At 48.1% G+C, this 16,755-nt stretch overlaps 4 protein-coding genes across 4 annotated transcripts; 3 read left to right on the top strand and 1 right to left on the bottom strand.

Annotated features, from left to right (window-relative positions):
• Positions 1 to 1,003: 1,003 nt before the first annotated feature.
• JR316_0005853 (uncharacterized protein) lies at positions 1,004 to 2,936 on the top strand (the record flags this gene model as incomplete). Its single annotated transcript, XM_047891607.1, has 2 exons — positions 1,004 to 2,042; positions 2,098 to 2,936. The coding sequence occupies 2 exons, from the start codon at positions 1,004 to 1,006 to the stop codon at positions 2,934 to 2,936; spliced, it is 1,878 nt and encodes a 625-aa protein (XP_047748956.1).
• A 1,085-nt stretch (positions 2,937 to 4,021) lies between these two features.
• JR316_0005852 (uncharacterized protein) lies at positions 4,022 to 4,829 on the top strand (the record flags this gene model as incomplete). The annotated part of the gene is made up of 2 exons (XM_047891606.1): positions 4,022 to 4,319; positions 4,372 to 4,829. The coding sequence occupies 2 exons, from the start codon at positions 4,022 to 4,024 to the stop codon at positions 4,827 to 4,829; spliced, it is 756 nt and encodes a 251-aa protein (XP_047748955.1).
• A 4,161-nt stretch (positions 4,830 to 8,990) lies between these two features.
• Positions 8,991 to 10,358, top strand: JR316_0005851 (uncharacterized protein; the record flags this gene model as incomplete). Its single annotated transcript, XM_047891605.1, has 2 exons — positions 8,991 to 9,783; positions 9,856 to 10,358. 2 exons carry the CDS (start codon positions 8,991 to 8,993, stop codon positions 10,356 to 10,358), a joined length of 1,296 nt encoding a protein of 431 aa, XP_047748954.1.
• Positions 10,359 to 13,554: 3,196 nt separating this feature from the next.
• JR316_0005850 (uncharacterized protein) lies at positions 13,555 to 15,246 on the bottom strand (the record flags this gene model as incomplete). The annotated part of the gene is made up of 2 exons (XM_047891604.1): positions 13,555 to 15,175; positions 15,227 to 15,246. The coding sequence occupies 2 exons, from the start codon at positions 15,244 to 15,246 to the stop codon at positions 13,555 to 13,557; spliced, it is 1,641 nt and encodes a 546-aa protein (XP_047748953.1).
• Between the last annotated feature and the right edge of the window lie 1,509 nt (positions 15,247 to 16,755).

Genomic DNA, 16,755 nt, shown 5'->3' with positions numbered 1-16,755 from the left:
GCCTCGGGTCATATCCATCATCGAGTGGGATGGTTTTCGAGGCCACGCCAGATTTTAGGGTTATTCGCCGAGTCATGGATCGTGACGATGTGAAGAAATGGCCATCGATAGAGTTGCATGCGTGTGATATACGGTAAACGCGCCTATTGAAATAGTCGGCGTGTGGTCCAACGGATGAACGATGGAAATGACTTGAGCAAAAAGACAATAAGAAAGGTACACGGCGTCGAGCGGCAAAGGACCGGGATTACCATTTAAAGAAAAAACGTGACTTCAAGCCAAGCCAAACTGGTTCGCGTTTCCGTATTTACCTTGACCTCCGACTCCGAAAGCTTGAGATGGTCCAAATCGTCGAAGACAATAAGACTCTGTCCCGCAAAATGTCGGACATCTTTCTTGCCCCAATTTACTCTTTTTCACCCCCCACCACATCTCTCTGGAAACCCGCTCTCCACTCCCAACGACACTGGCAACGATAGGTTGACTGAACAGTGCTCACCTCTCGATTGGTATACGCATTGTTCAGACAGTCTTGCGTAAACCGAAGTGCAGCGTAGGTATCATTAGGCTATCCTGTTTATAACTCAATCTGAAGTAACGGTGTACAATTTTTCTAGGATACCCACATTCATCATACCCCAATCCACAACTACACACAACCCTCGATATGTTGCTTGTTGAATTCGTATGTTTCTATATAATCTTATCTTTTGAAGTGCCGTCAAATAATGTTTGACCACGGTAGAATTCCCAATCCGCCACTGATACAGGACTACCGTCGGATGTGAGATAATTTTTGTTTGTCCAATTCTATGTCAGAGCTCACCATTTGTGCAGCAATACAAGAGAGCAGTCCTCCGCGCTCCTCCGTCTCGATTCTCAGTGGAGTTTCTGCCGACGACAAAGTCCAGTACGTACATTACTGTCATTCACAAGTGGAGGCCGGCTCATTTGTTGGATGTCAGGTGGAAGCTATAATCATGGGATGCACATCTCTCCTATCATGTTCGACGACGATATATCTGTGTCATCTCGTGGTCGCCAGGTGGAATACGACATCTGGCGCCGATGGGAAGACTGTCTATGGCTTCAAGAAACACTAGAGCAGGAGTACCGCCGATCTGCGAGAGAGAAAAAGATTCGTCTCCAGCAAGGGAAGGGAGTAAAGTCATTCAACGGGATGTATAAGCAGGACATGGCATCATCTTGGGAATCCCTTCCTCCTGGCCCAGACCCTAACTCCGTCGCTCAAGATATCCATGGCTATCTCCCAAAGCTCAGTAAGAAGGGAACATTGTTCCGTGCGAGTCAGGCCACCATTGAGAACCGCCAGAAGGAATTCCGCAACCTGGTTGAAACACTTTTTTCTGACGACATGCCTGCTCTGGTTCAGGAGATTCGAGCAAGCACAATCGTCACTGACTTTTTCGGTCTCTGGAGACGGGACTATGATCTCCTCGAATCTTCCAGACAAGGACAGCGAAACTCTCTGACGAGTAGCGTTTTTTCATCTTATTTCTCGGCATCAAGTCCTTCTCTGTCAGGGAGGTCAACTACTACGGCTTCTTCCCCGAGAAAACGTGTATCGTCAAGCGCCTCTTCGACCTCCACGTTTTCATCTGATCTACCTAGCGATGGCTCCTCTGTATGCCATTCGTCGAAGCGGACAAGTATCCGTAGCAACGAGACTGCTTTAACCCACCGGCCACGTCGACGTCCATTGTCTTCGACATCTTCGGCTTCAGACTCATCCTCAATACACTCAGACGGCAGCTTAGAATCATGCTCGACGGCATCCACGAATCCAGCCATCGCCGCCGAAGCCTCCATTGGCTTTGGGCATAACCCAGAGTCTAATGATCGCCCAAGCTCCATTCTGGAAATTTTACCAGAGGAACGAGAGTTACTATCGAAATCCAGTGAAGGATATCTCCCTGCTCCTATCCCCCGACGCACAAAGGCTTCATTGATGGAACGCAAAGCTAATCGCTGCTTCTCCATAGTGGGACATCCTGTGGATAGACGCGAAGAAAGCGAGAGCAGTAAGTTTATAACATATACCGTTTTAATTCTCTGTGGCTTATCTAATTACATTAGAATCCCACTCAATCAGGGAATCATGGCAGACCACCTCTTCCATGGATTCCAATGCCGACGCTCTTTTGGAGGGAATAAATCTCGTACTTCCACATAAAATTAAAGAGCAAAAGTTCCGAGCTTCTATCGCCAGCATCTCTACGTTTATGACCACCGACTCAGCCGAGGCAGTGATACCCTCCGAAAGGCGGCGGTCCAATCAGTCTAGACTTCGCATATCTACTCCTCTATCTCTTTCAGATTTTGAAATTTACTCCGACGATGGAGATGCCGACGATGACTGTACGTCTATCCTAGATGCATTCCCTCACCCCCACTCCTACGAGCAACACGATGACCGACCAGCTACCCCCACATTACATTACTCCTCTTCCGAGACACCAAGTACTCCCAGTACTCCTGATTCCATCCGAACTACATTTGATCGCCCTCCCTCTCCAGTACCATCTACCGCGCCATCCACGGTTTCCACCGCTTTTTCAGTTTCCACCACCTCTAGCACAATATCTCCCGGTACCAGTATCTCCATCAAGGCCGCCTTCAATTCCTCTATCATCCTGCTGCGGGTTCCTAGAGAAACTACCCTAGCTGACATCAGGCAGCGATTGTACAATAAATTTGTCGGACAAGAGGGTGTCCCCCTATCCAAGTCTTTCGACATAATCTTCGTCCCTCCTTCCCAATCATCGCCCACAAAGGACCAGTCGAGCTCTCACTCTTTATCGCCCAATGATCTCATGGACTTTTTCTTCATCCACTCAGATGATGAGTGGCAAGAAATTGTTTCCACTACTTCTGGAAGTAAAGTCAACCTTCGTATCATGGATTCTTGCAAATAGTTACACATCTTTGTGCGAACTGCGGTTCCACGCCTAGCATAGCATTCTGATCTTCACTCTTTAACTTTTTTTTTTGCTTCAACTCACATTCCTACACTCATTTTTTCCAGCACCTCTTTCGGACGTTTGATCCCCGGTTTTTTTACCCTTTGCGATCTGATATTCGAAATTACTGGGGTAATTGTTGTTTTTCATTACCATTATTGCGTAAATGCATTGTATCGACTTCACAAATAAGATTGATTTGTAAATAATGTGGTGGCATGCGCGCAGAGAGCTTGTCAACGCCGAGAACAGTGACTAACAATGCGGCTCGAAACTGTGGCGCATTTGCTCACGTGTATGGCTATTCTTCTGGAAAACTATAGCCAACTCAACCAACATTTGATTTTATCATTCTCTATTGTGCACAATTGACCGTCTGATCTCTTGCCACTTGCTTCTGTAAACTTATCCTACTCAATGGCATTATACACGGTGGCCGTTGGTTCACTGTCTTTTATTGACAGACATGTAACCTCTATCGACTGCTAGCCTGCTTGTGTTAAGTTGGTATCGAGCTATGGTTTGCTATGGTACAATCTGGATGTTGTCGTGAGGCGCCATCAGTGATTCAACTGCCAAGTCACCTCAAGTCAGCTGTTGCGACATCTCAATCTATTTAATTCATCAACCTTGCGTCAGCCGGCTTTGGTCCCACCATTTTGCACAGCCAAACCGCACGGCGGCTTTGGATGACCAACTGCAGAAAAACCTTTGCATCTATGTACGGACACGATTCACGAGGAGCTATTTCGGAAGTGTGGGGAAACCATATGATTTATCCAGTACCAGATAACCTTCCTGCTGCAGGTGTATTCCGGGGCTTCCATGGCTTAAACCAGACACTCGAGTTGCCAATAGCTATCTCATCTATCAAGTTTCATTAAACCAGGCTACGGCGGTCCCGCAGCGCTTCAAGGAGGTTGTTGCATGTTCTTGGAATGGTCGCAACTCCGCATTACGATCTAAACAGTAAGCAGGAGACTACCATTGTCAAGTTACCCGGGCACTGACCGTCTACACCACACAGATCAAGAACCACCATGCCACGACCCTCTGGCTCGAGCATGTCCTCTGCGTCACTTAGCGCCCTTCTTTCTGCTCTAGGTCTCTCCGATTCCACTGACGACGACTACCATACAACATCCAGCGGAAAATTACAGCCTGAGATTTCGAAATTCGCATCACAGGACCGTTATCGCCCCCAAAGGCCTACAACCCCGTTTTCGAACGTGGAATTTTCTACTGAAGATGAAGCTCGAATATTCCGCCACGACTTTCTTTCAGACTTTGACATTTGCTCCGATTTTGAAGATGATAGAGAGAGCGACTTTGATTTCGGTAGGAAAGACATTATTGTTCCTTCTATTTAATCCGAACTCATATGTTCTAGAAACACTTCCTTCCAGACCAGGATCATCGCTAGAGGGCTTCGAAGTCATTACACCCATTGCTCATCAGCAGCACCGCGTCGAAAGCCCTCCTGCGAGCCCAGTTTCCTTTGAATCACCTAAAGCAGTCGACCACATCTACATCAAAGCCGCTCTCAACGCTTCGATCATCATGCTCCGGACACCTCGCGATATCACATTCAAAGAGCTCCAGCAACGGCTCTACAACAAATTCGTGCACCAGGAAAACATTTTCCTATCACATTCTTTCTCTGTTCTTCTCGCGCTCCCGCCACCATCATCGTCTAATCTGGGACGATCAGCGTCAGGACGCAGACGGGTGTCGTTCGCGTGCTGCACTGAGATGAGTTTCATCGACCGCGAAGTAGATTGGCGCAGGATCGCTGACAAAAATGATGGAAGCAAGATAACACTGCGTATCCTAGATACTCCTCCTTGACGCCTGCCCGCCTCGCTTGCATCCCTTCAGCTTTCATAGACATTTGTACTAATCAGCTATCCATCATTGCGTTCTGTAACACATTTACTTTTATTTTCAACGTACCCTTGCCCATGGCTGAATTGGAACGTTCTCATTTCAGGAATATACCTGTCTTGATGGGCTCTCTCTAAGTTCATCACGCTTTGTTGGTTTCGTGCACCAAAGACTTCCCATGAGGTGTCATCTCACCTCACCTTTGTTCAAACAATCAGACAGATTTTCCTGCACTCCTCTCAAAAACACCGTGTTCTAGATGTGACATCTGACAAACAATTGCAATCAATACGCGTCGTGTGGTAGGTACTACAAGTAAGTTATGCAGATATGGATAAGCAAAATTCCGCCATGATCGTTAGAGGCTTCAAGACTTCCAAAACATGTAATACCTTGGACCGTGTCGGTGGTCATGGCATCGAACAACCAACGCTTGCACTATCATCGGAGAAGCAATACAAATCACCGAGCAGATGCAAACACCAACACGGACGAATTGCTTTCCAGAAGAACAATAGAAAGGGTACTCCAAGTGACAAACCCATCATACCCGAGGTTATCTTTTTAAGTGTTCAAATTGAGTTGCTCATCATTAAGAAACACAATTTTAGATGGTTATAACTTTATCCCCCGAGATTGCGAAAAAAAGTCCTCCCTATTATGGCTGAACAATGATTGTTCCCTACTATCAGTATCACTGCGCGCCGTCGCGCATCTGCAGGTGTACGCAAGGATAATCTAGGCGATTATGTTATGTTCTATGCGGTTCGACTAACCAGAGACAATCTTGCAGCGATTAACAATGGCACAATGAGCGTTTCGGCTCTATCCTGTAAAACTTCGGGTTGCAAAGACATTGAGCGGCGAAACACGTTATTCATTATGTGGCGTTGTGGGTGGCTCTGAATAGTAAATTGGTTGAGTGGTGGCGCAGTTTCTCTATCGAATTGCCGCATTCCACCCGACATTGCTCGTAAGTATAGTTCATCGTTGCTGGTATATCGTAAAGCCAATAGTCAGGGGTAAGGTAGAGGTATTTAGAGAAGCTGCAAAAGGAAAAGCATCCCGATTAGCAATTAAGTCCATCGTAAAGCTATATATCATACAAAGTGAAAAACAGTACAAAAGGGTCTCCGCCCCCTCAAAAAAAAAAAGTCCCAAAACGCGAGCGCATCAATCAAACAGCTGAAGCAGTTGCATGAGCGTTCAAGTTGGCTGGTGGTGCACCCATCGGTAAAGGCGATCGCGTCCAATCTGGCAAAATGCTTCGCTGTGCTTGGTTATTACCTGCATCCGCAGAAACGTCCATACTATCATCCATCCTATTTGGATCTTCTTCATCCCATTTCTCACGGGAAACTTCGACACCTCCAATTTTGAGAGCCCTGAATGTATCATACACCTTATTTAAAAAGACAATAATAAGTAAAATGAAAGTAGACATACCCAGCCAACGAACCCCCCACCCAGCTTAAAGTGGCAGGGGAGAATGCGGGTGCTTTGCCTGCATTTGCGCCTGCTCTTTCGGAAGTCGCAGCCGGTGGAGAGGGGTTATTCAAAATCGCAAAGTAGGGGAGCAGTGGCCGTAGCGCAAGATATTTGTCATATGGCGGTGGAGGTGATTTGTCGGGTCTTGTCGGCTGCCTGATGGACGTTGGTGGCGCGAGGGTGCGGATAATTTCAGCATGCAGTCGTGGTATGAATCCAGGAAGCATGGAAGTTCCACCAGAGACCAGAATAGACGAAGCAAGTGTTTTGCGGAGGTCGCGGGGGGCCTGAAATAATGACATCAGATGAAGCATTATTGAGAGAAGGGAATGTTTGCCTTTAGTAAGACGTTGAGAATACACTCTGCTAAACTATTCTCATCCACGTCGCCGCCTTCAAACAGCACCTCGGCGGCACGCTCTCTTATCCAGCCAGGGATGATTAGGGTGCCTCTCCCTGTACCAGTTGCCTGGGAAGACGGGGGCATCACTCGCATCTGAAGATCCGTGGCCGTCGAATGCCGCTGGTACATCCTGGCCAATGCCTGTAGGTGTCCTTCAATAACAGGATTTTCTATATTGGGACCTGCGCTTGAGACGACTGAAAATTCGGAATCTTGCTGCGACATTCCGGTGTACGAAATTTCAGAGTCGGGTTCACTCGGGGGGATATCCATTTCCGAAGGCAGTTCGTCTTCTGCAGCAGGTGTTTCGCCACGTGCAGGATCTCTAGAGGTGCCAAAGACTTCTCCAACAAAGCAGCAGCGCGTTTTGATCTCCTCTATGACGGCGTCTGTCAATACCTCTTGTGGTACTCTGGTAGATCGGTTTGCTGCAGGAACACTGGTGGCCGCACTTAGTGACGAAGGTGGTGGGAGATATGTTCCGAACATCAGCAAAAGGGCTCGAAGATGGGATGTAAGCCGGGCACCAGCATTAGGAGTCGTTTGCATTTGCGGGAACATTGGTCTGGCAGCGAAAATCTATGACGCAATAAGTAAGAAAGACTTAGCATTTAAGGGGAGAGATTTACAGGAAGGGCAACGGACTCGAGATGACCACATTCTAGAACAAGCCCTGTGATTCGGCCCACAGCAAATAGTGATAAAAGATGGCTACAAGCAAAAGACACTGAAGGAACCTGTGTGGACAATCGGTTAAGGGCAATCCAACAAGGTTCATGGGATAAAATACCTGATTCTCAAACAATATTTTTACAATAATATGCTTTATATATAGCGGCAGAAGTGGATGCTCTACCACGATCACTTTACGAGCTTTTGGGTCTGCCAAAAGAGAGCTTCATAGGTCCATCAACAGTAGAGAACAGCGAAAGACTAGCATACTTACTCGTGGAAAACAGATCGCAGGCAACCTTTCAGGCGAGCTTCCAAAAGTTTCTCTTCTTCTGTCCTTGTAGCAGAATCCATAGCCCTGGTTAGATTCCAGAAGATTGGACCATTCGGACCTCCAGCGTAAAAGACATCTCGCGGTCTCCCTTCGCCACTAAAGCCTACTTTCCATATTCGAGATCCCGGGTCAATGACGACTCTGTCTTCTACACCGTACAAAGAATGACGCCGTGTGGTTGTATAATGAGGTGATGCTTGAATAGCACTGGTCCCCGCGACGCGCGTTGTGGCTGGTGTGGTTGGAGTGAACGTTGTTTTGGAAGCCCGTGGAGTAACAGGTGATGTAGACATTGCAAATAAAAAAAATTAAGGTATATTCATGAAGAATGTGATTGCTATGATAATATGTGACAAGATGGCGGTGGGACGGTGAAAGAATCGAATGGGAACTTGTCAACGCGAGCCATGACCGATGATGATACGCGATGTTAGGTTCAAAAGTCTCAGCCAAATATTAGTTGACTTTGATACCGTGAGACCATTTTGCATTTCGATTTCACCTTCGCCTTCGCCTTCTCCAATTCGCACAGCTTACCCCTCTCTTTCGACCACCAAAGCTACATATGTGACCACCGCTATCTCCTGCAACGCAACTACAATACAATGTCCTGAGCCTTTTCGTTGCTTGAACTACCTGAGCCTCATGACCTGTTACATAACAAAAATATGGAAGAAATCTCTATAAACTCGACCTGCAAGGCCTTCAGTGCTGATATGTCGATGTGCCAAATGCCTACTTTGGATTAATCATGCGGGAGGATTCCGTTGTACTACCACTGAGATGTAAATGTGTGCCTCATCGACTTCGAGCGCGATTTTGATCAGTTAGAACAACGCGAAGCGGGAAACACAAACATTGGTTACTTTATTCGAGAGATCTAGCCAAAACAAGACCTCTTGCAGAATTTCCTGCTGGCATTTAAAACTCGAGATAAGCAGAGAAAAAACGACAAAGTCCAAAGAAGGAGAGACTTTTTGAAATAATAAATGCTATTGCATCATCATCATGCTTCATAAGAGTCGAAATGACGGAGGACGACACTGACGATCCACCAGTTGGCAAGCCAACTAATACTCACAGGATAAGTAAAAGTTTGGACACACACAAGTATATAAAGGCAAATACCGTGTTCGGGAACCGGAAGTTTGCCGAGTTCTTTACTTTCGTTAAACGTTGTCGTCAGTGTTAACCGCATGCACTAAGCATCCAACTACGAAATCACACCATGGCTTCCAGACTCTCAATACAGCATCGTCTACCTCTTGAAGTCATAGAACACATCATTGATCAGTTTGCCGACTACAATGTCGATCCCGACGGCAGAGCCCACATAGACGCAGAGAGTCTAAAAGCCTGTTCTCTAACCTGTCAAGCGTTTTTACCTCGTGCCAGAAAACACATCTTTCACTCTTTCGTGTTGATACATGATGTCGATGTATATCTATTCGCCAATTTCATACACGATTTTCCAGAACTAGCTCACTACGTCCGCTTCCTCTACTACGTGTTCGAACCGTCGCATACCGGGAATCCTCTTATTCCAGCTGCCTTCCAACGCCTCACGAAACTTACCTCGATCAATCTTGTGGCGGGCTCTAAAACATGGCATGATGTCCCTCGCGCACTGCGGACCCCTCTTCTCAATCTTATACGTTTCCCGTCTATCCGCTATCTTCGCCTAGAAGACATTTATAATATCGCCCCTTACGAGCTCTTCCCATGCCCCAACTTGAAAGAACTCGAGTTGTCCGATGTCTTGCTGAGACGCCCTGGGAAACCTGCAGTTTTGGAAGTTCAGGATTGTAAACCAGCTCAGCTAGAACGGCTGCAAATCGAGGGCCGTGGAAGTCAATTTGTGCTTGACATGCTGAACACGCGCGACGCACAAGGAAATCCGGTTCTAGATTTGGAACAAGTGACGGACTACACGGTCTACCGCATTACAAACCCAACGGATTTCTACGCGACTGAGGAGGTGATGATGCAGATGCCAAATCTGGAAAAGCTGCACATCGCTTGTGAGTCAAAGTTAACTCGTTTTCTTTGCGATCCATTGGCCCCGCGCGCGTTCTCACTGATATGATATACAGGTAGCCACGAATCTAGTGCGGCGGAACTTGTCGAGAAATACTCTCTAGCCTATATAAACCTGAAGACTCTACAACTGGGATTTGATCTTTTGGGAGACGACACGTTATCCAGCGTCTGCACCCTCCTTCGCTCGATAAAAGGCAGGAATCCAATCCAATCGTTGCAATTAGACATCCTCGATTCATACCACTACATCCCCAATCACAAGTTCAAGTTCGCGCTGGACAAAAAGCTATCAGAGATTGAAGAGATTTTCCTCCAACCCAGTTGGGACAGTATAACGAACCTGACACTCGAGATCATCATACCTGAAGGAGTTGAAGATGGTTTGACCTCATGGTTTAATCACAAAGATCAATTGCCCCTATCGTTTAAGCAGGACCTCGAGGATAAAATCAAGGACAGCTTAAACCAATGTTTCAAGAAATTGTCCGAGAAGAAACCGTTCAAATTCGACTATGTAATAGAGGACCTCCAAGATTACGAGGATAGTGAGATTTAGCCCATAGGTCTTCGCTGTCTCCGCTAAACAGCGGCCCTCGCCCTCCAGAGCAACCCTGAATCCGCAAATTAAAGCAGTGCTCTGATAAAGCAACGTGCCTCTACTTATTATGTTGAAGCTAGTGGATGATTCTGAGGCGACTCAGCAACTCGATTCCAATGACCAATGAGATTCTAGTCAAATTAGGGGAGGTCAGAGTGGACGATTCAGAGGCGATTCAGCGACGCGATTTGATGACCTGAAATCGCGTCGCTGAATCGCCTCAGAATCGGAATCGCGGAATGGCCTCCGAGAAGGCGCTTCAACGCTTCAGAAGCACGATTCTTCCTTGTTCTTCCTCTATGAATTCATTCTCAAATAAATTTGTTCCTCTCAGAATCTGCAATGTTCGAAGCAATTTGAAAGCCTCTTAAGGATACTTCCACTCTATGTGTTGAAATCATTGAATTCATCAGGAGAGTCCTCCCTTCTTTCATCATTGAATTTCATCAAAGGGGGAGGGGGGGTCACAAAGTGAATCGCACTTCGGACTCAAGCAAATTTTTGATCCTGGCAGAATCAGTCATGACTTATGATGCATGAATATTGAATATTGAATATTGAATCCTGGTCTGACCTAACCTGAATCATGTCAGAATGGCATCTATAGCTAAATCGTCCACTCTCCACTCTGACGTCCCCTACTAACTACCCACTACCCAGATCAAAATCTCAGAACCGTTGGGGGGGGTGGGGTGGGGGAGGGGCGAGGAGGGTCTCAAATCAAATATCCAAAATCAAAGTTCAAAAAGGGGTCGGACTGATTAGCGCCCGCCGCCCGCCTCCCCGGCCCCCAGCTCCCAGCTAACCACCCGGGCGCTAATTGTATTTTACACCATACACTATACACTACTAGGCACAGTCACAGTCACAGTACACAGTACAGTACACACATAAAATTAAAATTAAAGAGCGAACCGACTCGAGTCTCAGATGACTGAAAAGCAAACATTGAATTTCAAACTGAGTTTGAGTTGGCACTGGCAATTCAAAGTTGAAGTATCAGGTATCGATTACACGCGACTCCGAGTCATCATGCAATTGTTCTTTTTCTCTTTCTGTTTTCTTTTTTCTTTTCATTGAAGAGTGCATGTACATGCTATATACGTACTCAACGAATGAACGAACGAACGAATGAACGAACGAATGAATGAATGAACGAATGAATGAATGAATGAGTGGACTGAACAAATGAGGGAGAGGTATAGCAATAGCAATGTGGGTATGTACTTCTACTTGTATTTATAAATGAACGACTGGACGAATGAACGAATGAATGTGTACGTGTAGCATGTACGTATAACAAGACATAAAAAAGAACGTATTCCGTACGCCGTATAACTTATAATACGGGTATTCAAGTACTTGCAGCAAAACCAAAACCAAAACCAAAACCAAAAACCAAAAACCAAACCCAAAAGACACAGAACACCACGAAGCAAAAAACCAAAGAGAACAGAAAACAGAAAAAACCAAAGAAAACAGAAAAAGAAAACGAAAAAAAAAGAAAACAAAAAAGAAAAACAGCACACCAACGAAAACAAAAAAAAAAAAACTTAAAGATGTCGTCCATGGTGATATAAAGTGTACAGTGTAAAGTGTACATTTTTCAAATGCAAAATGCGTATGCGTATGCGTATGTGTATGTGTATGTGGGGTAGGGGTATCTAGATGTTATGCAAAAATGCAAAAATGCAAATGGAGTGGTGTGGTGTAGAGGAATCGCAAGAGGATGAAGGAGGAATCGCAAGAGGATGAGGTAGGAATCGCAAGAGGATGAGGTAGGAATCGCAAAAGGGATCGCAAGAGTATGAGGAAGATGAGGAAGAGAGGAGGATGCAGAAGGAGAAAGAGAGAATGAAGGAGGAGGAGGAAGGTATCCAGTAGCGAATAATAATCACGACGAAAATGAAAAAAAAAAGAAAAGTATCAAAAAACTAAAAAAAAACTAAAAGACAGAAAACCATTTTTAAGGGGTGGATGATGGAGGATGGAGGATGGAGAGTGGAGGATGGAGGTGTCGCATGATCATGACCGTATCGCACGAGAGAGAAATAGAAACAAGCGGAGAGGTATGGAAGGTATCGCAGTCGGCGCGTGTCCGTATGTACGTGTATGCGTGTCGATGTGGATGTATGTATGTGTGTGTGGATGTGGATGTGAATGTGAATGTGCATGTAATACCTACGAACCAAAATTCAAATAGCGGTTCCCAATGGCCAACAATCAAAAAAGAGGGAAACAAAGAGCAGAACCGCGGAACCGCAGAACAAGACCGTGACCCAATGAAGTGGAGCGTGAGTCCGCATGAACCCATACCCCATACCCCATACAAGCACAAGGCTGTAACCTGTTTGTTGTATACTGCTGAGCCTGCTGAGCTTCTGAGCCTGCTGAACTGCTGAGCTATGTATGAGCTTGGAGCGATAGAATGTCGAATGTCGTACGTGGTATGTCGAATGGAAGGTGGAGCACCGGATCCCAGTCCAGTCCAGGGATCGCAGATGAATGATCAGCACGGGATAGATCATAGGAGGAGGCAAAGAGGAAGCGAAGAGGGGCGGGCGCTAGGATATATCAGGACATCGACGCCGCGTCGCGTCGTGTCGTGTCGTGTTGCAAGGAGAGGAGAGGAGAGGCTGAGAGGAGAGAAAAGGAGAGGCTGAGAGGAAAGGAAAGAAACGCGATGCTGACGTTGGGATAGATGGAAGGATAGGACGTAGTGAACAACCGCGCACGCGAACGATGGGTGGATGGAAAGACGACTCAAGAGTAAAAGATATGACGCGCATTGTCAACGCACAAAGTACCAAGCAAGCATAGTCCACCTCAAGGTCTAAGGTAAACCACCAAGCCAAGCCAATCGCACGGCGCTTACCACATATAAGATAAGCGCAAAGTGGGGTTGGGCCCACAGCCACGACCTTCCACGATAGCGATAGGACACTCGCGATAGCGCCCAAGGCAACCGCCGCCATCACCACCACCTATCATCCACTATCAGGCAGCAAATTCCCATCCCATCACCAGCGCCCACACTCTGCCCCTGCCCCTGCTTATCCGCGCCGCAATCAACTCCCTCCTCTTCCTCCTTCTCCCATCACACACCAGCACCAGCACCAACCAGCAGCAGAGCAGCAAAACCAACTCAAACACACTACCCCAAAAACGCAAGCTCCGTCATCCTCCTCGTCTCCTCATCCTCAATACCCGCCGTCTCAAGGAGTATGCTCCCGCGATTATACATCACAAGCTGCTGCGGCTGACGCACGCGCGGGATCGGCTTCCCTTCCCCCTTCCCTGCGCTCATCTGCATCGCCCTCGCCGTCGTAGGAGTAGGACTAGTAGGACTACCAGGCAACCCATCAACAACAGTGCTCCCCCGACTCTTCATCGGTGCGCTGGCGGGCGTTTTGGTTAGCGTGCCGACGACGGACCGGCGGAGGTTCGAGAGGCTTGCGAAGGAGGTTGAAGCCATCGTTATCCGCCTGCGCGGCGTCGGCGTCGGCGTCTGTGTCCCCGCCGGCGTCGCAGTCGTATCCTCGTTCTCGTCCTTCCCATGCGCACCAGACATAGTCGCCGCGCGCTTAAACGGGTTCATGCTCTTCTTACGCTCGACCGACTGCGGAGGCGCTTTCACAGCCGAGTCCTTGACAGGAGACAAAAGCGCGGTATCTTGATCCGCGTGTGTTTCCCTTTCTGCGCGGTCCTTGTCCATGGCAGGGTCTAGCTTGAACTTGATATTCGCAGCAGGGAGTGCTTTGGACAGCAGAGACGGCGAGGGCGGGACACTATCCTCCTCAATCACCACACCCAACTCATCCCCCGAGAACGCCTCGTCACACTGCCCCTCACCTGCCATCCTGACCTGCAAACATCCCTTTTTATTCACAGACGACGAGGCGGAGGACACGCCCGAGGAGCTGCGGTGGGAGAAGGAGGAGAGGGTCTGGGTGGTGCTGTCGAGGGAGGGCGTCATTATGGACGCGTCGGAGTGGGACTCTTCGGTCGGCGCGCCGCCGCATGAGTCTCTGTTGTTCACGCGGAGGAGGGACGGATCGGTCTCGTGGTCTGGGTCTGGGTCTGCTTTGGAGGCGGGCGGCCGTAGTCTTGGCGCAGGGGTAGACGGCGGCGGGACTGAGACATCCGCATCTGCATCTGTCTTGTCGGTGCTTGTGCTTGTGTTTGTGTTTGTGTTTAAGGAAGGCGGGAGAGGGAACATGAACGCCTGGATCTCATCCGAGAGATCGGCAAGAAGAGAAGAAGGGCGGAGCATGTCGCTGTCGCTTAGCCTTTTCGACTCTGCCGATTCGCGCTGTCCTGCTTTTATTGCTAGGCTGGTTCGCGGATCCGCCGCTGCTTCGTTGACGTCAGCCGCTCCTTCTGCTGCTGCTGCTGGTGGTGGTGGTGGTGCTGCTGCTGCTGGTAGGCGGGGCTGGCTGTTTTTCGCCTCCCATGCCTTTTTGACTAGGTCAGCCGCCGACGGCTCGCCCTCGCCCTCGCCCTGGCGCTGATGACCATGACTCTCCTCCTGTCCCAATTCGACGATGGGGATGTGACGGTCCTGTTCTCGCTCCTGGGTGCTGAGGTCTCTATTGGGCAGTGGGGGCAGGAGGCCGCGCTCTCTTAGGGCAGCGTCGCGCTGTTCCTTGGAGAATGCGCTGCGGGGGGCAGCGGGTGGTGAGCGCAGTGCGGGTACAGAGACAGTGCGCGGGGTGAACTTTGTGGAAATCATGCGGATGAGGGTGCGGGGCTTGGAAGAGCGGACATCGCGTTCTCTGGAGAAGATGAGTATGTTATGTGGTTAGTAGAGCGAAGGACAGACGCACGGGATGTTTGGTGTGGGCATTGGTAGGTAGGTAGGTAGAATGGTAGTAGATAGTGGAAGAGGGGAAACAAGAGAGAGAGAGGAGGACATTAATAGGGATCAGAGACAAGACATGTGAGAGTTCCCCGGAGTGCGAGAAGTCTTTCCCGGATATCCATTTCCATTTCAAATCAAGAAATCAAATCACCCCCACATTCATTTCCCCTGAAGTCTGTTATTTTTATCAACAGATCCTCCTTTCTAGCTTTTCCTTCCTTCCTGACCGAATCATCCTCATGACCCCAGTCAGCCGCCAAGGCGCTACTTCAACAGCGGATTCTCTAGTAGTAGTAGGACCTAACCCCCACCACCTCCATATATCCTCTGCGCTTGCGGTACCGCTGCGCAGTGCACAGTGCACACCCTTCTTGCCCTTACCCTTTCCTCGCTCCACAACTGCTGACGCTTGATGAAATCCATCATCATTTTCCTATCCGCTACGTCGATCCACGGCTCCCGCATATTCACCCCCTCTCACCCTGCTCCACCTAGTATTCGATTCGACGCTATATCTTGAAACCCGGATATATGCGCGTTTTGTAGCTGTTGCCTTGCTGGGCTTCTAATTTTCTAATTCTATCTACTGCCTCCGCGCGACGAGCTAATACCTATACAAACAACAACGCACCTCGGGCTCGCGCGTTTGTGCTTTTCCCAAAAATTCCAATACTACTGGCAAAACCCGCATTTCGAATTTCAAAGACTCCCACGCATACACACGGTCCCCCAGCGCTCAACTCTAATCCTATTCTCATTCTCATTCTCACATCCATCTCATCTCACACCATCCACCTCCCACAACCACGTCGTCGTCGACACTGGACTAGACACTCCTCCACGTTAAATATAGCTCCAATTACTTACACGCACAACTTGCTCACTTCTATTATTCCATAACACAACACTACCGTGCCGTCACCCTTCCAAAAGACCCTCTCTGGAGTCAGAGTCAGAGTCTCTATAATGATCACTGATCAAAAAGAGTCAAAAGACACATTGCGCAATGCGCATCATATCATTATGATCTGCTGTCATTCGTCACTGTCATCGGCCAACGTCATGCTCAACACTAACAGGCTAACGCCATTCTCCGAACGTGCGCGCCACATGGTACATTGTGCACCCTGACGGAATTTGGAAATGGCCCAGAAGTCGTGCGCCGTGAACGCTAAAAAAGAGGTGTGCATGCCGTTAGGTGTTACAAAGTTTACGGCATCGTCGTGTCTCCCTCGCATAGTCTTCACACCACCTCGGCCGTCGGATTTATCATTTCGTAGGAGATCAGAGTCAGACTCACTCACTTTCTGTCTCTGTGGAATTTTCTCACTGCAAGGTTTGTTGTATAGGATGCGTATAAGTAATCGCATGGGGCATGTACCCCCAACAAGCGGCAAGCCGCGGACTGGGACTGGGATGGGGACGGGGGTGGAGGTAATGCGCATACATCTTTCTTTTCTTTTCTTTTACAGCGTGCACCTTCACCTTCACCTA

Source organism: Psilocybe cubensis, chromosome 5 (assembly GCF_017499595.1).
Source record: "Psilocybe cubensis strain MGC-MH-2018 chromosome 5, whole genome shotgun sequence".
NCBI classification, from domain to species: Eukaryota; Fungi; Basidiomycota; class Agaricomycetes; order Agaricales; family Agrocybaceae; genus Psilocybe; species Psilocybe cubensis.
Note: the sequence above shows the minus strand (reverse complement) of the source record. Positions and strands in the feature narration are given on the sequence as shown.